We start from the raw sequence: 24,254 nt of genomic DNA, 5'->3' as shown, positions 1-24,254 counted from the left end.
CCACTTCTAACTACAAAAAGAGAAGAAAAACAGAGGCTGCAATTTCATTACATAAGGAATTCATAACTAGTTTTATCTAATTTCCAATGAGGCTTCAACATAAATACAGACAGTTTGGATAGTCTGTGCATAAATATATATAAGTCAATTCTTTTCACTCTGTAATGAGGAGACGGTGTACGCGTGTCAGCATAAAATTAGCGGTTCATCTGCCGTGGATTATCTGGCCAACCGCTGTATGGAAAGTGTTTTGCTAAACACCAAAAAAATAAATATTTGATTTAGGATGCGTATCAAGAATGTCAATAAACATAAGGACAGTTAGCATTTGCCACTGAACAATCCCCGTCTGAGGATGACACAGTACGAAAAATGAGGGGATGCTAGCAGTGTACACAAACTGCTAAATAAACAAAGTCAGGAAGGATACAACATGTTCCTCTGATTGCACTGCGAGCTCATCTGAATTTCCCTAGTGGATATCATATCTGGCCTTGAGAGAGATAGAGGTATAACGCTGATAGCAGATGTAATGTTGAGCTACCGGCTCCAAGATCAAACAAGTGATGAGGAGTGGCCAAGGTTGGTGCCAAGTTTACAAGCAATACTAATACAGCGATTAGCCCCTGTACCCTCCTTTTGTTGCCCATTGTTGCTCACAAAAAAAAGAGAAAGGTCGAGTTCCCACAAGGCACCTTATCATTTAGCTCCAGATTTCTTTGCGTGTTCTCTTCTCTGCTTGTACTCTATCTTCTTTCCCTCCAGGACAGCGCGTACAGAAAATACCACCAGCTTCAGGCAGTTACCTTTGTCACACTCTTTTCTTTTGTGAAATACTTGCACCAGTTCAAGCAATACAACTGAGAATATGATCAGTGAATCATATTCTTCTTTAATTAATTCTTCAAAACAAACATGTGCAACAGAAAGTATGCTTCAGGGTCTTATATTGTCCTAAAGCTTTCCAGGAACACAGCTCAGTCTTATAGCATTTACCTCTGCAACAGGTACCAAGCTGTTAGTGATGGTGTGTGTGTGTGTGCATGGAGGTAGGCCATGTGACACAGAGAGAGCGCCTTCAGAAAACCGTCGGCCACACAGGAGAGCGAGGAAAGCTCATGTTGCAGGTTTACTGCTGGTTATAGCAAGTCCACGGAGCCATGTTAATCACTCCACACTGAGGCCTCAGACGGGGGGGGGGGGGGGGGGGGGGGGGGAGACCCACAGGTGGCACACAGACAGCTAGGATGCAGGAGGAGTGAGATGAGCTCAGCATTCCTGTTTTGAATTAGTGCTAAATCAAAATTAATTGGACTGATATGTAAAAGTGGGATTAGGCAGAAAGGATATTGTAATTTTGGGCTGAATATTTAAAGCAGGTAGATGGAGAGGATAAGAAACTTAAATCTACTCTTCAGCAATAGTCTGCAAAGTCTAAATGACTTATTCCCTAAGTTAAAATCAGATAACAGGAAGCAAAGCAGAGGCTGAATGCATATCTTGTGTCTGTGTATAAAAACATAAGGCAGATAAGATCCTCATTCACGTCACTGTAAATGCAGGAAATCTTCTTGATCTTCTTTTTCATTTCCTGCTATGACTTCCTCTGCCTGATTAATAAAAAAAAAAAAATCAGAGATGAGTGAGGGTCAGAGAAACCATCTGCATTCATCATTCATCTCATGCTGGGGTGAACTTCTCATTTTGCTTCTGTTTGCATGGTGACCTGATGAGGCTGGATAAACCTGTCGGTGCGTGAGGAGCCAGGATCAGCTGCTCAGGATCAGGGATCATCCCCATCTCTTCTCTTTAACAGAATGACGCACCCAATCCCACCAGCAGGGTTCAACGAGAGCACAGGTGCCCCCAGCCACGGCCAACGCAACACGCAGTACGGTGATGATTTCTGAGCCTTAAAGTGACGCTAGACTTGGAAAAGGTGGCTGTAAAACATTTCGCTACATACGGAACAGAGCCAGCAGTCAAACATCAATTCAGCAAGTAAGAACTTTTCACAGCCACCTGTAAGTCTGCAGTAGTTGAGTGATGCAATATTTTTTAGGGCTGCAAAAAAACAATGATTTTCACTATTAATTAATCTGCCAATTATTTCAATAAATCTTAAATCAATCGGTTGGGTTATAAAACATTTGCATTACAGCTTCCCACAGTCCAAAATGATATCTGAACAACAGTCAAAAACCCCAAAATATTCAATTTACAGTGATTTTAAAAAAGAGAAAAGCAGCAAATCATCACATTTGGAGTTTTCTTCTTGTAAAATGATTTCAAAGATTAAATCAATGCAGATTCATTTTTTGGAACGACTAATTGATCATTCAACAACTTTTTTCAGTTATTTATTTCCTCATTAATGGAATACAGGATGTAGCAGTTTGTGTGTTTGCACGTCAAACTGACAGTAGAGCAGAGAGATGACAAAAAGGAGGCACGCCATCAGGTGATTATGTGTCTTTTAAGCACCAATTGTATTACAATTAAGCTGCCTGCTGCTCAGGTCCGTCTTGACTTTTGGAATTTTCAACTTAAATGAACGAGGAAATGGATGGATGTCTGATTGCTCACAGATCATTCAGCAAAACACAAAAGAGCATTCATGCGCCACAAGATTCCAGTTACCACCGAGAAGGAAGAGTCACAAACATTAAAAGAGAAAAACATTTCCCCGTTTCGCAATCTCTACAAAAGATGCGAAAGAGGAATGAAGAATTGCTTTGTGTTTTGACAGTTTCTGTAGCCATTTAAATGAGTCAACGCTTTCTACTGGTTTCACTTGCTGCTTGGAGGGGGGGGAGGGGGGGTGTTAGTAACACTGAGGGACTGAGCCCCACATAGTAAATATCCTCATACTTCAAACCTTAATATCTATAACTAACCCACACTGGCTGCAAATGAAGTTGAATTTCTGCCGCATGTAGACTCGTGCGTGTGTGTGTTTCCGTGTCTGACAGTAACCCCCGAAGCCTGATTTGTTGCGGCTCTGGCATGCGCGTCATTGCGCAATGTGGACGCACACGCTGAAATGTGGATTTTTGGGGTTTCAACTCACGGACCACATGGTCTGTGAGTCATACTCGCAACTTTATTCATAAAAGTTGTATTGAAGACAAAGATCCCAACCACTTGGCCTGCGCTCCCTGCGTCTCTTTAATTGATAGTGACAGGTTCTTGGAAAATAGATTACCGGCAGTTCGTAGTCACAGCGGTGCGGCAACAGTGGCGGCCAAGAGTATTACTCTAATCAAATGAATGAAATATTTCCTAACGTGATAGTAGCCTAATAAATAGTCTACATGCATTTGACTAAAGGTATGTCACTAATGGCAAATTAACCCCAGATGAACCCAGATTTACGCAGAGAAAATCCTCTAAAGACACCGGATAACACACTGAATGCGTCCGATTTGAAATTAGTTGGTGGGTTTCACCTGTTGCGTTATTTACCTAGCCAGGAAATCGCTCTGACGTATGAGCTGCAAGCCATAAGGTAAAGTTTCACAAGGAAAGAAGAGAGAGATTATAAACTTACTTGGTCTTTTCGGAACTCATGGTGGCAAGCTTCGCTTTTAAAGTTGATCAGTCTGATGTTCAGTAGACTCAGTGTCTCTTTTAGTCTGTGTTGGGAAAAATCTTCTCCTACTCTGGATGTCGCGCTTTTCAAGTGGATAAAAAAGTAAGAAGTAAGTAGTCGATGAGCTGGAGCTATCTCGCTGGAATGATTTCTTCGGCTCTACAAAACAAACTTAAAAAAAAAAAAGACACACAATCCTCATATCGTGCTAGACTCCTTCAGGTTGTGCCCAGGTAACATCTTGGGAGAAGAGACTCGTGTTATGTGTCCCGCTGGAAGCGTGTGGAGACTCTCAGTGTGAGCGCAGCGTGTCTTTTTCCATATTTAAAGTGCCATCCCTCCTCCTGCGTGACGCCACCGGAGGGGGGGTGGAGGTCATAAAGTTGCTCTTGGGTGGCGCACCAAACCCTTAAATTCACAAATGGTTTCTCCATTGTTCACTTTGCATTTTAAAAGAAGCAGATTATAGTTTCAGTGGACCTGCTAAAGTATTTGAAACATACTAGAACATTGGAATTTGCAGCACTTTACTGAGTGAAGTTAATTGCACGCAATCCTGACAGTTTCACTACTTTTTTTTTTCCGGCGCTTCAAATTCGACCATTAATTACGGATAATTGCACCATGTGCCGGTATATTAATTTTAGGCTTTTGCCACACAGTCTTAAACATTAACTGGACGTATAACTACACTACTGCAGATTTTTAAATACTATGATTTTTACTTAATTGTGCACCAAAAAGTCCTGGAGCTTGACTTCGGTATGCATCCTGACCTGATCTCTAATTATAAGTCATTATAAGAGAAAGTTGAAGCACCTATTCCAGGTAGCTTTACTCAAATCCTATTGGAGCTACCAGGTAAAGGCAAGCTCAGCAGTCAAGAATAGCTGACTGGAATGTTGTTATGGGGACTGGCGACATCTTCTGGAAGACCAGTATGACTGAAACATAAAGTTATGTGAGCAATACTTTATGTGTCTGGTTTTAACTTTAACTTAAGATGCTCTTTCTTCTCAGGACACATTTTTTTAACAGCAGCGAAGGTCACATATTAAAAAACCAAAACTCAAAATGATCAAGTATTTCAAGTTTATTGTCATTTTTTAATACCAAAAAAAAAATACACATCATTTGCACACAAAAGCATTTATAAATATATTACAGATGATAAAAAACTGCTGATCATTTTTCATGATCATATAGAGGAATTGTGATGTTGAGGCATTTCATTGTTTCACAAGTAATACGTCACTTCACTTTTGAGCACCATTTTTTATTTTCCACCACCAGGTGATCTTTACATCTTCACAAGGTGCTCAAGAACTCTTTCACCTGAAAAAGAAGCACAACAGGTAAACGATTAGCATTAGCAGTGAACGCTAACACTGGTGACAATCATAACTTTGATTTCCTCTGTTTAGTTCAACACTAACTGAAAAACAAGTCGTGTTGTGTCATTTATGTTAAGCATTGTGTGTACAACTGGGTTTAATTCTTTGCCAGTTTCTTTTGAATGGGAGGGGAATCTCGAAAAAGCGTCTGTGTTTACCATCAACACGAAACTACTACCTAAGCAACTCTTCAGGCCTCATTTCCATTTCCTTGTGAAACCTGTGTGTGTGTGTGTGTGTGTGTGTGTGTGAGAGTGTGAGTCTCAGTATCAGAGATCATACTCAGTTCAGTGCATATAACCTAACAAATTTTAAATTCCTCATTTCAGCCTGTTTGATCCTGATGATAGCGCAGTATACAAATGTTTTAAAGGCTCCAGTCAGTTTGTGCAAAAAAAACATCTGATGCAACATGTGAGAGTTTTTATTATTTTAAGTAGTGACCAACTTCATCAGAAGTGTACAAAGATAAGCTGGAATCAAAACTCAAGTATTCAAATTCTTCACACAATGTAAAATACTACTACAGTCAAAATATTATTGTAGTATTAAGTATTATCAGAGGCAGAAAGGCGCCTCACTGCTAAAAACAACATCTTATCAAGTACATTTGTCCATTATCAAGTCCCAAAAGTCTCGTTCTGCTAAAGTGAAAGTGAAAAAGTTTGCCAGTGTGGTGAGATCATTTCTACATGTTTCCAACACAAACCAAATTTGTAAAATCATTTGTGTCATTTTTCTTATTCTGTCTTCTTTCAAAAATACTGACATTTGTAGTTCTTGAAACAAGTTGATGTGTATTTAAAACATGTTTCTACAGCTGACAGATTCTTTCACTTGGTTTAAGAAAATACGACTTTTATGGCTCAATAATTGACAAAAGACACTTAATAGATTGGAGACTTTTTGAAGTGCTGCCATTGGTATATTTTATACATATAATTAGGATTATCATTATTGATGCCTTAACATATAAGCAGCATTTAAATGTTGTAGCTGGTCATGGTGGGGCTTGCAGTAGGGTAGTTTTACGTAAAACAATACCTTATTTATGATGCCAGATTATATTTTTAGATAAATTATTAAATCTGCAAACTGCAGGTGTCAAAATACATGTGAAGTACAATTAGATCATCAGAATACTGGTTGCCGTTCTCTGCTGCCTTCCTGTTGTCTGTCGTTATCGATACTTCGCTTTTCCTGTCTTTGCAAGTTTTTTTTTTTTCCAGCTTACTTAATATGAATTGTTAACTACTCTGTATTGTGTTGTGACATTGTTTCTTTCTGTTGCTCAATGAGCATTCTCACTGTCAAAGAAATGAAATGAAAATCAAGTAAAAAAAGTACAATATTTCCCTCTGAAATGTAATAAAGTAGAAGTATAAAGTAAGATAAAATAGAAATACTCAAAGTAGCAGTAATCCAGCTGGTGGATGTTGTTTATAGTGAACAGTAAAGTGTTATAGGAAACATCTACAGGGTTTTTGATTCAACGTCCTTTTGGAATATTTGGATGGAGACAAATCCTAAAGCACTATCGAACTCGTTACTCACCTTCTCAATCATGTCAGCACACTTCATTTTATTTCCCTTAAAGTCTTCATTCACATCTATTGTCAGGACTGGCACGTCACTGAGGTAGTCAAACTCCATGCTGTGGGTCAAAGGTGACATGGGACACGCTGTTAGTGATGTTTAACTATTTATTTCCATGAATCAGCATCTTTTTTTCCCCATCATGTTTAGGTTATATCCTTCAGGAAACATTTGTCTATGTAAGGAAAAGCTTACACACATGAATGGACTAAAGAAACAACTCATTTCCGGCCTCATGCATTTCTAAACTCTATTAATGGGGGGAGATGCAGATCACATGTATGAGAGACAGTTTCGATGACTAAGTTGCCCCCAGGTTACTTCATGAATTGGGTCTTTTTCTAATGCCCACACACTCTTCTATACTGTAACACAAATACATCTGTTGTCCTCACAAACACGAGTACAGTTTCTGGTGCCATAAAAGTTAGCATGTGTGTGCGTGCGTGTGCTCACGTCATGGTCTTGTGCTGCAGCCAGCTCTCGTGCTTGAAGTGGAGTTTCTCCAAATACTCCAAGGGGATGTCCTGCTCTTCTTCTCTGCCTCTCAGGTGCAACCTCTCTAAACATCTCTGCACACGACAAGAGGAAGGAAATTATTGACATCTTTGTGTAGTGACATTTCAATTCTTCTTTTTTTTTTGGGTCAAGAGTAAAATTAAAAATTTCTAAAGCAAAAGCCTTTTTTATCTAGATGTGATTGAATAACAATGCAGTAAAAGAAGCTGGAGAGGGGGGGTGGGGTGGGCTACCTCCGGTGGAGCTCTGAGGTAGATGATACCATCCAGCTCGATATGCTTGCCAAACTGGCTGTGCAGCCAGCCGTGCCAGTCCTGGTAGACAGACCACTCTGTCTCATTCAGACACTCGCCCTCATAGAGATTGGCTGCAAAGATGTACCTGTGACATGAGGAACACAGGGAAAGGAATGAACATGAACTATAAACTTACTTTCTTATCTTTCAAAAGATATTTTCAAATTAAAGTCATGAGCTATGAGGTCAGGAAGTTACCAGCATGTTCCTTCTCATTAAAAACTCACTGATTTCACTGATACCTGTCACTGTAGATGGACCGCTCGAAGAACTGCACGGGGTTCTCAGCCTCTCGGAGCTTCCCGTTGGCTGACCTGATCTGGGCTCGCACCCGGCTGATGCAGGCGTAGCTCTGGAAGGTGTAGGCCCACCTCTCCGGTTTCTCATACATCATCTGCAATACATTCCCTCCACTCCTCTGAGATGTGGTCAGCTCCTGGTAAATGAGATTTAAAATTTGAGTTTAATACATTTGTTGCAATTGAGATGTTTGAAATTGGTTAAATGTGGTATTTCATCATTTGAAGTGGCTGCTTGAAGATTTGTGTATACAAAACTCTTAGCCGACATTTCATGTAATAAATTGTCATTAATTCTTGCTGACTCTTTGTATTATATTAGTGCAGGTACAACTTCCTGCATACTGTACATTTGCAAACAAACATTTCAAAACTCTTAGTTGACATTTGGTCAAAATCTGTGAAGACTTGCTTCTATAAACTCTGTCCAATGATCAGCAGAGGGCGCAGGATCAAACTACTGTAGCTGTACGGTTCATAGTTGTGGTGGCAGATGAGCGAGGAGCCTTGTTAGAGGACTTCATAACAGTTGTATATTCTGATAATAACCCTCTGCTATCACTTTACACTTTACTACACAGTGTGTAATGTAGCATAAAGTGCAGTGTGTGTTACAGTATACAAGTGTAGAGCAGAAAATAATCTTTGAGATGAAAATAGTTCTGCCTTTACATTATTCTTATCATGGATTTAAGAAAAGATCATTTAAGACTGATAGATTTAATGTAAGAAAAACTCAGTTTAAATATAAAAGTGTTTTTCTTCAAACTGGTCACGCTCGACTAATTGAGTTCTGAAAGACAACTTCCCATTTTTTGTCATTGGTCACGTTAACTGATTTAGAAAGCAAAAATAATGTTAAAAATACCATAAATGCAGAGCTGCAACAATTGGTTGATTGAAAAAAATTAAATAAAACTACAACTATTCTGATAATCTGCTTTTTTTTCCCTTCTTCTTCTTCTTCTTCTTCTTCTTCTTCCACAAAAATACCAAACATTTGCAGGTTTCAGCTTCTCAGTGTGAGGCTTTGATGATTCTTTGTCACTCATGGTAGTAAACTGAATATCTTAATAAGCAGCAAATATCTTTTGGACTGTTAGTCAGACAAAAGACGACATCTAAAGACTGTGGGAAATTATCACAGGCATTTTTCATTATTTTCTGACATTTTATAGACCAAAAAGATTAATGGATATCATTAATCAACAATGAAAATAATGGGTAGATTCAGCCAGCCTACATAAATGCAGTCACATATCCTTAATACAGAGCCAATGCATGTTCAACATGATAAAATCTATTTTCAACTGATATCTGAATGTTGTTTTACATTTCTAGAGCTGCAGCTATTTTGATAATCGAATAATTGATTCAGTTATTACTGGATGTAAAATACAAAACATTTTCAGGTTCCAGTTTCTCATAATTTGCTTTTTTGTTGTTGTCATATGACAGTGAATTTAATATATAATTATACATATAATATTAATATATGTTTTAGACTGTTAATCAGGCAAAACAAAACGTCGTTGTGACCTCCAAGAATTTGTGAATGCAAATTTTTCACTATTTTTTTCATCGACTAAATGATTTATTGAGTAAATAATTGGCAGAATCATCCGTTGCAGCCGTACTTCAAAATACATACTCTAATTTAACGAACGTGCTGCTTTATGTCAGATCTACAGCAGCAGCTGTAAACTGTTTATGGGTGCATTTAACCCCTGAAAATGAGGCTGAGGGTGAGGCTCAGCCTGCAGTTGTGTGGGAAGTAGAGATGTTTGTCCTTATGATGGCATGTTCATCTGTCCAGAGTGGGACCATCTGTTCCTCTGAGTATGTGCTGCTGCTGCTCTAGCAGTAACCAGTGCATATATAGGGACAGATGGCAGCTGCACTCTAAATACAGATGAAGACTCTTTCAGACAGTTATCTTAACAGGAGCACACTGCATGTTGAATCAGTGGCAGTGAGAGGATTGGAGGATCATGTTCCTCTGAAAGGGCAATAATGAATAAGGCTTGACCAATTGCCCGGGGCAAGTAAAATGCCACGTTGGGCTAGCAAATCTAGCAACTCATTTGACTTTTTGGGCCAGTGTTAAAAAAAATAAAAAAATAAATAAAATAAAAAAATATTTCAATAATTTTTTTTTTTTCAATCATCGTCGTATCACAAATTATGTTCTCGTTCTCTGGCACACAGCATAGCCCCCCTCCCCTTGCACGGATCGGAGGGTATTGGCAGGCGCAGTCGGCCAGTCAAGAATCAAGTAGGCTAGTAATGTGACGTTTGAAGCAAACATCCTTCAGGATTAAGTGAACACTGTCAAACAGAGGAATCAGTGGAGCGTGTCATTTTTCTCTGCCTTAAATACTCTTAAGAACGAGAAACATTAAAAGAGGGAAATCAGGAAGACTGGAATGGATGAAATTAGTCTAAAAAATGTATTTGCCATCAGGTTAGAGAGTCTAATCCCATTATTTTAAAAGAAAATGGGCTGATCGAAAGAAATTTAGTGCTCAGTGAGGTATAGGGGACGGGTCAAACCATTTTCGATATGCAAGAATGTCTATGACACTCTGCGCCCTTATTCTGTTTCATTTACTTCATTAAACATGACAATTAACTTTAGTCTTTGTTGTTATTTGATAACCACTAATAAATAAAACAATTTGTATAGAAGCAAGTAAAAGTTGACTTTGGGCAAATAGATTTCTGACAAACTTACCCGACCAGGCGAGTGAAGAAAAAAAAACATAAACATTGAACCCTGATCTCTCATTTATACTGTCTGCTAAGATCCAAGATTCGCCTCCAACTGGCAAGAAACCAGATGTTAGAGACAGTGTCAGGCACCCATATGAACATTTAAAAAGGAGGTTTTCCTCACTGTAATCATTCCTCCTGTTCATTCTGGCTATTAAAAGATCCCCTTCAAATGTGCTTTCAGTGTAAGTGACGGGGGCCAAAATCCACAATGTGTCCACACAGTCATTTTCTGCAAAAATGCATTTAAAAGTTGATCTGAAGCTTATATGAGGCTTCAGCAGTCTGAGCTAGTCAAATCAAGTGGGTATCTGCTACATACAGTCTTTTTAGCATCAATTGTGTTTCCTCTAACAGGGTTTCCCTGTCAAGCTGTGGTGGAAGTAAAGTAACAAAAAGAGGAACTAAAAACACTAATGATAAAAGCTATCTACCTGATTTGACTGATTTGGACGGTTGATGCTTCATATTAGCTTTAGATAAACTTTTAGATACATTTTTGCACAGGAGGAGGCTTGTGGATTTTTGCCCCCCATCACTTACATTGCATGTTCATTATAGGGATCTTCTAATGGCCAGTATGAACAGGAGGAATGACTATGGCGAGAAAAACCCTATTTCAATCATCATTTGGGCGCCTAGCTTTTGTTTTAATACCCGTCATTTAAGACTCTAACTTCTTAATGCCGCAATATACTGCATCATACCTCAAAGTCGCTGCCTTTTGTTTGTACATTGCACCACCTGGCGATGGGCTCTGGCACCACCTCCCAGTCCGCGCTCTCCTGCTCCAAAAGGCGGACAAAGGTGGATTTGCCCGCCGCTGAACACAAAGGATGCATAAATTAAAAGTTCAGTCATATTTGCATTTGACATCTATGCTAACGTTACACACTACACTGCAGGTATATTAACTATTAGTACTTTTATATACAGTGACAAGAGTTTTGCAGTTGGCGCTAAAATTGTAAGTTACCTTTAAAAAAAAAAAAAAAGTATCGATAAAGGGTTAATGCCTTTCTGAAGCCACCCACTATTACACACAGACTGACAAGTTTAGTGTTTACTTGCAAGTTAGTTATGTCAGCTTGCAGTTTAGGATTTAAGCCAGTTTGTAATATAAATTGTTCCAAAACCAGCGTATTAACTCACCGATGTTCCCCTCGATCGATATCCGTTTTATCACCTTCTCCATGGAGTCGTTCATCGGGTCGGGGTCGGGGCAGGGTCTCTTCGGATGAAAAGACATTTCCAGCAAATAAATGAAAACCTTTTTTTTGCTGATTAAAGCGGACTGTGCAGCTGGTGCAGGCTCCCTTGTTGTTTTAAAGTTTTGGCGGCAACAAACGTCAGGAAGCGGCAGTTTGCACAGATGCGTCTCCGCCCAGGAAGCAGCAGCTGGTCCTCACGTGTGTCCACAGTCCGGCAGTGGTGGGAATTCCGGTTCTGCTTAGTGAACCGGATCATTTGTCTCAGTTCAGCAATAACGACTCTTTCGGCTCCCAAACGGCTCTTCATGTCCAATGTTTTGACCTATGATTGGTATGTGTGTACATATATCACTTAAATTGTTCAATGTAATTATACTAAACCTTATAATTTACATTATGTTAGGTATTAAAACCTTAATGTAAAAACATCAAACACTATTATACACGTGTATTGAGCATTTTATTTATAATGAACTATCAAAAACAGTATCAGGTCAGTGTTAAAAATGCTAAATGAAATGAGTAAATCAAAGAGAAAACACAGGGCAGCTACAGTCCCTCAGAACTGTAGACCCCCAGCCCTCCATTGCTTTTAACCTGATGATATGATTTCTGCTTCATACAACACAACACTCAGTCAGTGCATGGAGTGTGTGTGTGTGGCAAAAAGTATTATTCTCTTGTATTAATACAGAAAATGAAAGGAAAAAAAAAATCTGTTGTAAACTTGTAAAGAGTAAACGTACAAATCATTCAAAGAGTCAAGACCATCTTTATTTGCCTTGTAAACAGCATAAATCAATTCAGTAGCATTGAAAACCCCCTACCAAGCCATTATTTACAAACATTTCATCAATTATTACAGTCAAAAGGAGAAAAACTGTAGGCAATAGGCTATGCTGTGGGCATTTCATAAGGATGAGATGCTTTCAGGATGACATTTTCAGACATCTGGTGAGCAGTAACATTCATAATAGTTAGCTAAGGAAGTGGGGGGGGCGAAGGGGCGGGGGCGGGGGGGGAGAGAGATACTCAACAATTAAAACAAACAAACAAGATTTTAATATTCAAAATCGGAGGAAGGGAAAGCAGCCTCTAAAAAGACTCGATGCATTCTTTTAACCAAACGCTACCACTCCATGCTCGCTGAAAATTATTTTTAAAGACAGGTCTAACCCTCAGTATTTACATGTGTGCATTGAAGTATTACACCTCTCTGACAAATTTCAATAGTAAGATATATAAAATGTTCATGTCACTGATTTTGAAACCAAACCTGAAAGAGAAGCAAATCTATTTCTATCATAAACCAGAATTTAAGCACTATAAAAAAAAAAGAAAAGGAAAATGAATATTAGATAAAGTATGAATGAGCCAACTGGTAACCCTTTTTAGTGTTGTGTCAATTATTGCATAGTAAACTACACTTTGAGATTGGGAAAAGGTACATGCGTTTGTTGTTTGAAGCATGGCGACAAACAACTCGGACCATAAAAAAGCGTAAGAAACCCTCACTTGTGCCTTATAGCCGATTTCAGAGGAGCTTAAGCAATTCGACATTCATTTTGGGGAAATATGGGGGAGGAAAGAAACTATGATCAGTCACATGATACAGCTTCTCACAAAGCACGGTCTATGCAGAATACACATTCAGGCGAGAGAGGTCAGGAAAATTGTTCAAAGTGCTTTATGGCTAGTGAGATAACAAGGTATGCAGCATAATCCAATTTTAAAAAATGCTTGATTTGTATATTTAACAGCAGAGGTTGTGACTTTGAACACGGGTCTATATTTCTATTTATAACCCTTTATGTACAATTTAAAGTTTTCGATGCCTTGGAGACTTTTTTTCTAAAAAATTTCTACTTTAAGTTGTGGGGGGGGGGACTAGTACGCAGAAACATGTCACTAGAACGCGCTAAAAGTTAATTTTCAGTCCCTGCTACGACATAATCTAGCCTCACTTCTATGTCCTTCAACACATTCATTTATCATAACCTGCACAGAACACTGGGTGACATAGTAAGGATGATGTTGAGGAGTAGTGTGGTTTTAAAGAGAAGGAAAAAAAACCCAAAACAAGTTAAAATACAAGTAGAACAGGAGTATAAACTTAAAGGGAGGTGGGGTGTAAAATTTGATGTTGTGTCAATCATGTCAGTAGTGTATGGCCTTTATCTTCTTACAGTTCTCACTGTTGATATAGGGCAATTACGAGCCATGCTAGGCACTTAGGATTCTCTTGTATTGACAGATGTGGGTAATTACTGATGAATAGCAAACTGCAAACCCAGCTCATTCTGTGCAGATTAATAGATAATATAACTAGCTCTTGAATTGGCTTAAAAGGCTGGCTTAAATTCATGGTCATAACACCAACAAAAAACCTTCCTGTTATGATACAGCAACTTTGCTTACACACTATTCTTCCCTGCAGGCAAGCTGGAAATGGGAATCTTGAGAGCATGAAAATGCCTCTTGTTGCCGTAAATCCAAGTGAGGAAAAAAAAAAAATTCTGTGCAGTTTAATATAAAACTTATCAACATAAATCTATACTAACCTAAATGTAAGCCATGACTGAATACTGGGGATTTTTCCGTACAGATAAAACCATTTTCTCTTATGTTGATCTGTGGTTTGTTCAATCAAGTGTGTAATCCCTGATAGCATTAGTCCTGGTGCCTTAAACCTATCAAGACCCTTCCTTCTTCCTGGCCTTATTAAAAACATTTCCCCAAATGGAAATATAGTATATACTGCATACATATAGCCAGGGTGGGGTGGGTATCTGTGCAAAAACTACAAGACCAATAAAATAACAATTACATTGCTGTTTATCTATCCTTGGTTGTCAGTTTTTCAATCAGCTCCTGTAGTGGGACCAGCTCTTTCCTGTCGATGAGGTTGAACTCCTGGACGAGACAAAGGAACGAGAGTGAGTTTACCCGCGGCATGCTGTATTTTATACTGGTAGGAAAAAAATAACATCACATCAATACGTGTTTGTCGGTTTCTTTACCTGAACAAAAAAGATGAAGTGTTTGAATGACGTGTTGAGGTGGGCCTCCTCTTGCAGCTGCATGACGGAGTCAAAGTGCTGGTGGTAGATGTGGGCGTAGACCCTGAACAGGCGCTTCAGAATGGTCTTCGCCACGGACATAAAGTTTCGCTTAAAGGGGACGCCTTGGGAACAGAGGAGGACAAGAAAGAAGAGCTGTTAGTCAGACCCTCATCACACATTCAACCAAAGATATGTGTAATACTGTCACTAGTCAGATTGAGCAAAGTACTTGATGGAAAGAGGATCTCTTTGAGGAATACTTAGGATTTTTCAACACTGTTGATATTAGCGATGTGCAGGTATACCGTTTTTACTATATACTATGGTGAGAATTCTCATAGTAGAAATACCGCCAACCATTTCTGTTACCACCATTAACATTTTTATTAGCAGTTTTGTTTTGATAAACCACAAGAAAACACATTTTTGCCACTCAAACAGAGACACAGCAGGACCAGAGAACCAGGCTCTTTGTCTGTCTAGCTCCTGCTAACGCTACTTAAGTGCGTCTAGCTTATAGTTAAGTGAGTACAAGTGATTGACAGTATGCAGGATTTTTTTTTTTAAAAACTATTAATACCCAAAACATATCAGAACATGCACAGAATCTAACAGAAAGAGACACTGAGCTGCATTATAAGTCATTTCCAGTCAACTGTCTTAAACTTTAAAAACAACAACCTGCTTTTGTTTGTTTTTGTTTTTTTAGTATTCTTGATGTTCGTTTGCAGGGTAACGCAATATACATTTCTCTGTTCATCTGACGATCATGTTGTAAAGTAATTTTACAACATATTATTTCAGAAAAGTGTGATGACTGTCATAATAATACCATTTACTGTGATATTTTTGCCTACAATAATCACAGTATGAACATTTGATACCGGCACATCCCTAGCGGATATGTCACTTATTGTATGTGCTTTCTTCAGGAATAGCTTAAATACAAAGCAAACACTAGGAGGAGTGAAGGATTGAAAAAGTTCACTCAATCACTCACTCGAGCTGTGCGTGACTGTTTTTCCTTTTTATCTCTCTGTTGTCGCTGCCCATCTCAATAAGCTCGAGAGGCTCAAAGCGATGAAGGCAGATGCAGATACACCGTGTTCTCCTGGACCGCACATGTCTGCACAGGCAGGCCGCAACATGAAGTGCAAACAATCATGACTTAACAGGGAACCTTCTCATGGAAACAATGTGTTAAGTGTTGCTCTGTAGTTAGGAAATTTTGATGTTGTTGCAACAGCAACACCACCCCCGCTGTAACCTGCTGATGTGTTGTGCGGTTCTGCTACTATCCCTATACTGTAGGGGTGCAAAGTAACCGTGCAGAAGCCTTCTTCTCACAGCTACCTACAGTATAACTCAACATCAATTATTCAGAAGAAGCTGGTGACTGACAGGCGGAGGAGTTTTTAAATGAATGCTATCACCTAGGGCTGGACATGCACATGGCCCGCTCTTTGAAATACTTAACTTTTCCATTTTGGTACCAAACTGGACTATTCCAGGAACATCAAACATTTACAGGTTAGAGAATGACATTAGTCCTGATAAGTTTTAAAATTTTAACATGTGCAACAGGTTTCTGTGCATATTCCATCATAACATGGTGGGAAAATGTTCTTTCCCGTGCTGTTTACCTCACAGGATACTCCCAGCTTGAAGACGGTTAAGAGGTTTTGAGGTGCTGCTGGCACAAAATGAATAACAGATCTATTGATCGTGGACAATGAAGTAAATTCTGTCACTCCGGGGGAGCAACTTTAGTCCTTGGCTCGTTCCGCAGAGATGTACTGAGGGATAGATCAGACATGTATTTGTGCTGGCCGCCATCCAGGTCTATTAAAGCTCCACCCTAGACAGCACAAGCCTCAGCTAGCTTCAGGGTTGAGAGTTGGTATGTATGTAAACGCTTTTCAGTGGCCCTGTACACTGTTTATGTTCTTCACAGCCTTCTAGAGAAAAATGTCTTCTTTCTCAGAGCTAATGGTGACATCTTCATAAGTCTTGTTTTGTCAGATCAACAGCCAAAACTTTGTTTATTTATATAACACTTATTCCCTCAACAATTCCACATCACACAACTTTAATATACTCCGCTATTTATTCTGCATTAACTTCAAGCAAACCTACATGGTAAAAATGAAACCTCCATATTTGAATTAGTCTACTTGATTACATGCAAATGAAAAACCAAAAAACACTGACTGTATTGCTGCCAAGATATACTTGCATAATCTATATTATATTTAACATCCATTCATTTTGCATTGTGGTTGAATTTCACAGGAACTAGAACAACTTTTTAGAGTTGCTTGTTAGTGATGGCACTTACTGGTTGCAGAGTGCTTTTTTTTTCCCGTTCTCTGAGTGAAACGGTTACTTTGCACACACCTAATCACTGGATATTCTGCAGGTGTATGAAAGATGCTCTCCTTAATAGTTGAGCACTAATAGAAACCAGGAAGAGAACAGACAAGACACAAAACATACCGATCTTTGAAGGGAATAGTGTCTCATCGTCGAGCTGGTCTTGCACCCAGGTCATGAGGTAATCGATATACTTGGGAGCGGAGCATTTGATTGGCTTCTTGATGTTGGTTCCGTCGGCCCAATGGTACTCATACCTAGAGAAAATACAGACCAGTATGTTTTAAAAATATTTAGAGCAGGCATTTGCAACCGACGTCATTCCGTGTCCGACAAAAAAATGTCTGATGGAGCAGATAAGATGCCTCGTTTACAAAAGACTGATGCAAGTCACTGTCATTCTCACGTGGACTCTTGCAACACTGCACAAGCCAATCTAAATCTCACAAGCTCAGTTTTCCCTACGAGATATCAGCATGTAAATCATCCAGAGTCTGGCAGCTGGAGGCAACACTACTGACTATGGCGGTCTGTGGTGAGTGTTTTAGACAATCATGACAACAAGTATGCTAGATTTTTGAATATAAATTTTATTTTAATTGTTTTGTCTGTTTCAAAAGTCTAATTGATCCAAGTCATTTTGCTGTATTCCCACTAACTCCATCGCCCTGTTGAGTCATGTCAGACCATGATGATGACTATGCAAAACTGGTGGGCTGGTTTTATAGGACTGGGAACCTTTTCATACCTGTAATGATAAACTTACTTAGGACCAGCAGACATGACCGGACAGCTTTCCTCTGTGCAAAAGTCTGTGATGGTGCCGTACAGCATGTTGATCTGGTTGAAGAAATCCACAGCTGGAAAAAAAAAAAAAAAAACCATATTCAAATCAAGTGCACATGAGACCAAATAGCAGCACAACTAGCTGGCATCATGTTTCCCCCACAGCTTTCAACCCGCCCCACTTCACTGCCCAGTCCAAACCCGAAGACCAGTGCGCACTCCAGTTATCTGGCACAAATGGTGTTATCACTCATTCCCAGGGGCGTACAGCCAACTTTGGCTTTCCATCAGTCGGTCAGATCCATTTAAAGAGTTGGCAGTGTTTAATGTTGGTGCTCCATTTGCTAATCTCACAGGGGGGGGAGAAAAAAAACAAAAACATATTGAACAGCTGATGTGTTTTGTGTGAAGTCCAGTTTAAGGAGACATCTGCTCTCTTTTATGTGTGATTATATTCTCCCTTGACTCCCTTGCGGTTGTTTTTGTCCAAAACATTCTTATTCATAGCCAGGTGACAACCTGACAATAATAAAAACATATAGGACACTGTAGATTTTAGTGTCTTCCAAATGCTGCTGGTAAAAAGCCAATAAGGTTGCTTGCTCAGTGAGGGAAGCAGAATGAGAGATACCTCCAATAATACAGAAAAATGCACACTTCAAGGCAGTACTGATGTGTGATCTTTAAGCTTTTTATTGCTCTGCCAAGTCACTGAGTGATCTTCAGATTCTTCATAAAAAAAAAAATTAAAAAAAAACACTGGGTGGCAGAATGGGGAAAACTATAAACAAAAACAAGTCTGTTGTCTCCGTCATGCCCTCGACTGGTAAACATGTTGACTTTGCCATGACAGGTGCCAACGTCCTCATCACCATGACAGATTTTTCCTAGAGCCTAGACTGAGAGCTGTTTGCCACGAGACGTCAGAGCCACAGAGACGTCAGGTGATACGGAAAAAGTTGCTGGTATTGTTTAGTTAAAATAACATGAAAAGCGCCGGTGGTTTTTACCATATAACCTCCCCACAGTTCGATTCTAGTCGGGGACATTCGTTGCATGTCATAACCCTCTCTCCCTCTAATGTCGCTATTGATTGTAGGCGAAATGCCAAAAAAAAAAAAAAAAAAAAAAAAAAAAAAAAAAAAAACAGAAAAAAAAATGACTGACGTGCTTCTCGTGAATAGAGATCATGCGGAGCGTCATCAGTGGTGACAGAAGTTATACTCACAACTTCCCTTTATTGTGCAAATGAAAATAGCCTGTGTGATACTGACCAACATCCATCCATTCTAACTAACCTTGTTCTCTATTGCGATGCAATGTCACAAAACTAAGCCGGTTTTGCAGCACAGTTTAAAAAAAAAAAAGCTAGAAAGTTTGTGAACTTGTGTGCGGAAACATGAGAACTTCTGTTAACATTATGTCAAAACAGTTCCTTGTTTTAGTTTGCACATTTTTTGGGGCGACAAAGTTTTATTCTACTTCAAATAAAAGCTTTATTCAATTGACATGCTGAGCCGCTCGACAGTTCAATCCCTAAAGGCGCTGTGTCCTACTGACCAACCATTAGTCTCAATTTAGAGGAAAGTAAACAAGTCTCTCACAGCTCAGACAATAAAGTCTATTTAACATTCACAGTGCTTTTTCCAGCATGAATGCACATGGTCTTTAGAGGGGACGCCAAGATCTCACACCGTGATAGTTCACTTTCAACTGATTCTTGATGTGGATTCATTGAGATTTCGGGAACAGGACAACTGATGCAAATAAAAAGAAAGACTGACAGATATAAATAAATAAAAGGCTTGTGAGGTCATTTTTCCAGGAAGCTCAACCAAGAAAAAGGGGTGTATCAAAGGAAAAAGGGGGGGAAAGGTAAACTTGGCGCTTACTGTTGACTGCGACCCATTCGTTTAAGTCTTCACCCTCGGGCAACATGACTGCCATGCGCAGGTTTCCACTTCCCAGTGTAGCTTCTGCATGTTTCAACAGCTCGTACTGGTGAGAACCCTCCGGGATATTCTTCTTGGGCTTGAATGTCTTGGATGAACGATTTCCACTGTGTGAGTCACATTTTTTAAAGAGAAAGATTAATAGTGTGACAAAACACAGAGGTAGTCAGATATGATGACAAATCATGAGTTCATGGGGCCCTTAGGTGAGGCGCTTTCATTAACAAGAAGTCAAGATCTTTTTTTTTTTTTTTTTTTTAAATGCTGGCAAAAGAGCTCTTGTTGACTTCATGTGTTTGGCAGAAACAGAACGGTTAACCAGAACAGAGCGTCTCTCTGTGTATATTGTGTAATGAGGCCATTTGGAGAGGTGCTGTATTCAATCTCTCTCACTGCCCCATTAAACAAGAATTCATGCGAGTCATCACAACATGGTAGGTTACACACTAAGATAGTTTTTCTTTTAATTAGGGCTGAACAAATTTGAAAAAAAAAAAAAAAATCTAATTGCGATTATTTGGACTGATATCGCAATTGCGATATATAGGCATGTACATTACAGTGTTATCTCTAACTCAAATTAAAGGATAGGTATACAATTTTTCAAGTCTGTCTTAAAACAACAGTCAGGTGTCCATATGATCACCGAAGGAGGTTTTCCTCGCTGTAATCATTCCTCCTGTTCATGCTGGCCATTAAAAGATCCCCCTCAAATGTTCTTTCAGTGTAAGTGATGGGGGCCGAAATCCACAGTCAGTTTGTGCAAAATGCATTTAAAAGTTATTCTGAAGCTTATATGAGGCTTCAGCAGTCTGAGTTAGTCAAATCAATTGGGTATCTGCCACATTTGCAGACTTTTTAGCATAAAATTCCCTGTGTTTCCCCAGACAGTGTTTCCCTGTTGAGCTGCGGTGCACGTATAGTAACAAAAAGAGGGACTTTGGCACTAAAAGGACTGTAACTTTGAAAAATATCTACTTGATTTCACTCAAGTGGACAGCTGAAGCGTCATATTAGCTTCAGATAAACTTTTAAATACACTATTGCACAGAAGGAAGCTTTTGTGGATTTTGTTTCCCATCAAAACAAGAGGAATGATTACAGCAAGAAAAACCGGTTTCACTGTTCATTTGGGCTCCTGTCTGTTGTTTTAAGACATACTTGAAAAACTGTGAACCTATCCTTTAAAGCCAACTTATATCAACATTTCACTTGAAAGCTTAATGTAAGATGTTATTTTATGAAAATATGAAATTCTATTGAATTTGGTAGGGCAAGAGAAGATTGTTCTATTGATACATAACAGTGGTTGGAGTAAAATGTTACCTATGACCTCTGCATCAAATTAAATGTACTTTTAATCAATTTAGCATTAGATGAACCAGCTGTAGCTCATCAAACGTGTCCCTGCTGTACAACAGAAATGACAGAGGTTTGAATCCATTTCAAACGACTCAAATGAAAACTGAATGTCTCATAAATTCAGCAGCTTGGATTAAATGAAAGTACAAAGTGGTGACCTATTCAGTAAGAGCTTTTCTGGGGTTGCGTGTTGGGTTTTTAAACTCAGCTTCTCTTTTTTTAAAAAAAATTACCTAAAAATACTCACATCCTCACCAGAGGGCGCATTCAGAATTTATCCTCCGCCCTTTCATTTCATCCATACACAGGCTTTTTATGTAACTACCTAAATATCAATTATCACGCAGATAATCGTGTTACTTTGACAAAATATTGGGTCAAAGATCGGTGCGTTCTGCAACATAAGGGCAGGATTAGCCCATGACAACAAAGTGTTCACACCAGCAACTACCCAGGCCAAACATCTCTTAGTTAAATTTTACTCTGGGGTCGCCACTATAGAGGTTATGGTTTTGTGGCAGGACATAACATCAGCTATTCTTTAATTACTATTAACACACTATCGCCAATGGTGCTACTTTTCATTTTTTTTTTAAATCTACGGAAAGCAACGCGAATTACATCAGTCATTCGGGGTTAGTTCAGGAAATAGTCTTAGCCCGTACTAGGCTATAACAGCTAGCACAGCTACTTAGCTTCGAGGCACTGACATTTTCCAAACACAGCTGCATGGCAAGTTAAAAATAAGCAATCATCACACAATCAGCTGTAACTCACAAAAGAAAGCTCATGTTTCCTCGGACCGCAGAAAATGACTCTCTTGGCAAATAGCTAGCGAGCAGAGTGGAGGCGGACCAGGACCAGAGGGGTTGTTTGACAAAACTCTCACACGTCCTCGGTACTTCTCGGGCGTCCTTGCTGTTCTTGTTTTTAAAAAAAATCCAAAATAAATATTACAGTAACAGAAATGACTGCACGTTAGTGTGAACGAAAATAGGTTAATTTTAAATACAAGCTGGTCCACCGGCTGCTGCTCTGTACGCTGAGAGGCAGCAGCGTACTGAAGGCAATACTGACTTCTTCATGTGACGCTTCGAGGCAAACTAGACGCATTTCTGTTGTGTGCTGCCACCTAGCGGAAAACAATGTAAACACAGACGATCTTTAAAGGATGAGTTCACTATTTTTCACGTCTGTCTTAAAAAAATAGTCCAAACATTGAAACAGGTTTTTTTCTTTCCGTAATCATTTCTCCTGTTCATACTTGTCATTATAAGATCCCTTCATAATGCACTGACAATGTAAGAGATGGTGGACAAGATCCATAGTCTTCCTTGTGTGCAAAAATGTGTTTAAAAGTTTCTCTGAAGCTAAGATGAAGCTTCAGTCGTCCAAATTAGTCATATCAAATAGATATCTTTCAATGTTACAGTACCTTGTAACTCTGGTTTTGAAAGAAGCTATGGAAATAAAGTTTATTATTACTATTATTATTATAATTATTATTAGTATACTTCCACTGCAGCTCAGCAGGGAAACACTGTCTGAGGAATGAAGATTGTAAATGTGGCAGATATCCACTTGATGTGAGTAACTCAGACTGCTGAAGCCTCATATAAGCTTCAGATAAAGTTTTAAATGCATTTTTTCCCCCCACAAAATGACTGTGTGGACTCACTGTGGATTTTGGCCCCCATCACTTACATTGAAAGTGCATTTGAAAGGGATCTTTTAATAGTCAGTATAAACAGGAGGAATGATTACAGCGAGGAAAACATCTTTCAGTGTTCATATGGACACCTGACTGTTGTTTTTAAGACAGACTTGAAAAACTGTGAACCTATCTTTTAATTTGAGTTGGAAGTAACACTGTAATATACATGTAGGCTCTAGAATGAAGAATTAAAAATTATACCAGCTATGTTCACTGACTTTGTTGACATATGTGAACACAATATACACCCTAAATATATTTATTAGGCTGGTAATCAGACCAAATTTTCAATTAGTTGTTCTTTCCAGTCCATTTAATCCCAGATTGACTCGATGATGTTGAGATCAGGGCTTTGTCGCGGGGACCATATAATCAGTTGCAGGACTCCTTGTTCCTCTTGTTGCTAAAAATAGTTCTTTATGACTCTGGCTGTATGTTTGGGGTCGATGTCATGCTGCAGAATAAATTTGGGACCAATCAGATGCCTCCCCGATGGTACTGCAAGAATGAATAAGAATCTAAACATATAAACTGCCGAAAACTTTTGCACAGTATTATATATCATTCTAAATTGAGTTTCTGTTGGCATTCTACTGGAACTGAAAAAATTAGTCTATTGCCAGAAAATTAATCACCAACTATTTTGATTTCTGTTTTTTTTGTATTCCATTCCAACTTTTTAAATGTGAATATTTTCTGTTGTCAGTGTTGATTTAGACAAAACAGCACATTTTAGGTTGCACCTTGTGCTTATGGGAAGTGGTGAGTGACATTTTTAAACTTTTTCTGACATTTTAAAGACCAAATGACTGATGGATTAATTGAGAAAATAATCAACCGATTAATCGATAATAAAAAATAATTGTTAGTTGCAGCCCTACATTCTACCAAGCAATACAAATTCTTCATCCAAAACAAGAAACTCTCTGTTATATTCCTTTTAATCTACCAAAATGTCTGAAAATTTGGGCAAAACCAACAAATATGGCCAAATTAAGCATGATGTTCACTGCATTCTCTCCAACATTTTGATAACACTGATAAATTATATTTAGTTTGTTGAGTTTGTGTAATAAAACAGAGATTGAGATGGGGAATATGAATAATACGTTATTACATTGTTTTTTATAATACATAGATATAATACAGAATATATATATTTCTGTGTCAACGTTGTAACGTTGTAGTTATGTGTCTATTTTGTTCACAACTATAGCTGTTTTTAGATTATCTCAATTTTCCCAGTTTTCAACATTGAGCTAATGTCCTACTACTAGGAGAAAATTAAAAGTTGTGCTCATGAAGAATTGAATTAGAGAATTGGGT

General features: G+C 38.7%; 3 protein-coding genes across 4 annotated transcripts in view; all 3 read right to left on the bottom strand.

The window, feature by feature from the left end:
• LOC121885257 (electrogenic sodium bicarbonate cotransporter 1-like) overlaps window positions 1-4,079 on the bottom strand; it is a 31,301-nt gene extending 27,222 nt beyond the window's left edge. The window contains exon 1 of one of the 2 annotated variants that reach the window (XM_042394537.1): window positions 3,551-4,079. In XM_042394537.1, the coding sequence (XP_042250471.1) occupies window positions 3,551-3,570 (20 nt within the window). In that variant the 5' untranslated portion in view covers window positions 3,571-4,079. The remainder of the gene's footprint in view (window positions 1-3,550) is intronic. The other variant, XM_042394536.1, reaches the window with a different exon arrangement.
• A 625-nt stretch (window positions 4,080-4,704) lies between these two features.
• Window positions 4,705-11,839, bottom strand: dck (deoxycytidine kinase). Its single transcript, XM_042394538.1, has 7 exons — window positions 11,621-11,839; window positions 11,176-11,291; window positions 7,640-7,833; window positions 7,335-7,482; window positions 7,039-7,154; window positions 6,541-6,640; window positions 4,705-4,927 (listed from the first exon to the last, which is right to left on the bottom strand). Exons 1-7 carry the CDS (start codon window positions 11,715-11,717, stop codon window positions 4,901-4,903), a joined length of 798 nt encoding a protein of 265 aa, XP_042250472.1. The 5' UTR covers window positions 11,718-11,839; the 3' UTR covers window positions 4,705-4,900.
• A 592-nt stretch (window positions 11,840-12,431) lies between these two features.
• On the bottom strand, window positions 12,432-22,299 carry LOC121885984 (MOB kinase activator 1B). The gene is made up of 6 exons (XM_042395850.1): window positions 21,992-22,299; window positions 19,793-19,959; window positions 17,881-17,974; window positions 17,238-17,371; window positions 14,700-14,863; window positions 12,432-14,592 (listed from the first exon to the last, which is right to left on the bottom strand). The coding sequence occupies exons 1-6, from the start codon at window positions 22,003-22,005 to the stop codon at window positions 14,515-14,517; spliced, it is 651 nt and encodes a 216-aa protein (XP_042251784.1). The 5' UTR covers window positions 22,006-22,299; the 3' UTR covers window positions 12,432-14,514.
• Window positions 22,300-24,254: the final 1,955 nt, after the last annotated feature.

The sequence above is a fragment of the Thunnus maccoyii genome, chromosome 19 (assembly GCF_910596095.1).
Source record: "Thunnus maccoyii chromosome 19, fThuMac1.1, whole genome shotgun sequence".
Classification (NCBI taxonomy): domain Eukaryota; kingdom Metazoa; phylum Chordata; class Actinopteri; order Scombriformes; family Scombridae; genus Thunnus; species Thunnus maccoyii.
This window is presented reverse-complemented; position numbering and strand designations above follow the sequence as displayed.

Excerpts from the sequence above, each read along its gene's own strand:
- dck (XM_042394538.1), bottom strand. The coding sequence starts at position 11,717 with ATGTCTTTTCATCCGAAGAGACCCTGCCCCGACCCCGACCCGATGAAC. Across the intron at positions 7,155-7,334 it reads ACCTCAGAGCTCCACCGGAG|AGATGTTTAGAGAGGTTGCA; the intron begins GTAGCCCACCCC and ends TGTCGTGTGCAG. Across the intron at positions 4,928-6,540 it reads GTGCTGACATGATTGAGAAG|GTGAAAGAGTTCTTGAGCAC; the intron begins GTGAGTAACGAG and ends CTTCTTTTTCAG.
- LOC121885984 (XM_042395850.1), bottom strand. Across the intron at positions 17,975-19,792 it reads CGAATGGGTCGCAGTCAACA|CTGTGGATTTCTTCAACCAG; the intron begins GTAAGCGCCAAG and ends TTTTTTTTCCAG. Across the intron at positions 14,864-17,237 it reads ACTATTCCCTTCAAAGATCG|GCGTCCCCTTTAAGCGAAAC; the intron begins GTATGTTTTGTG and ends TCTGTTCCCAAG.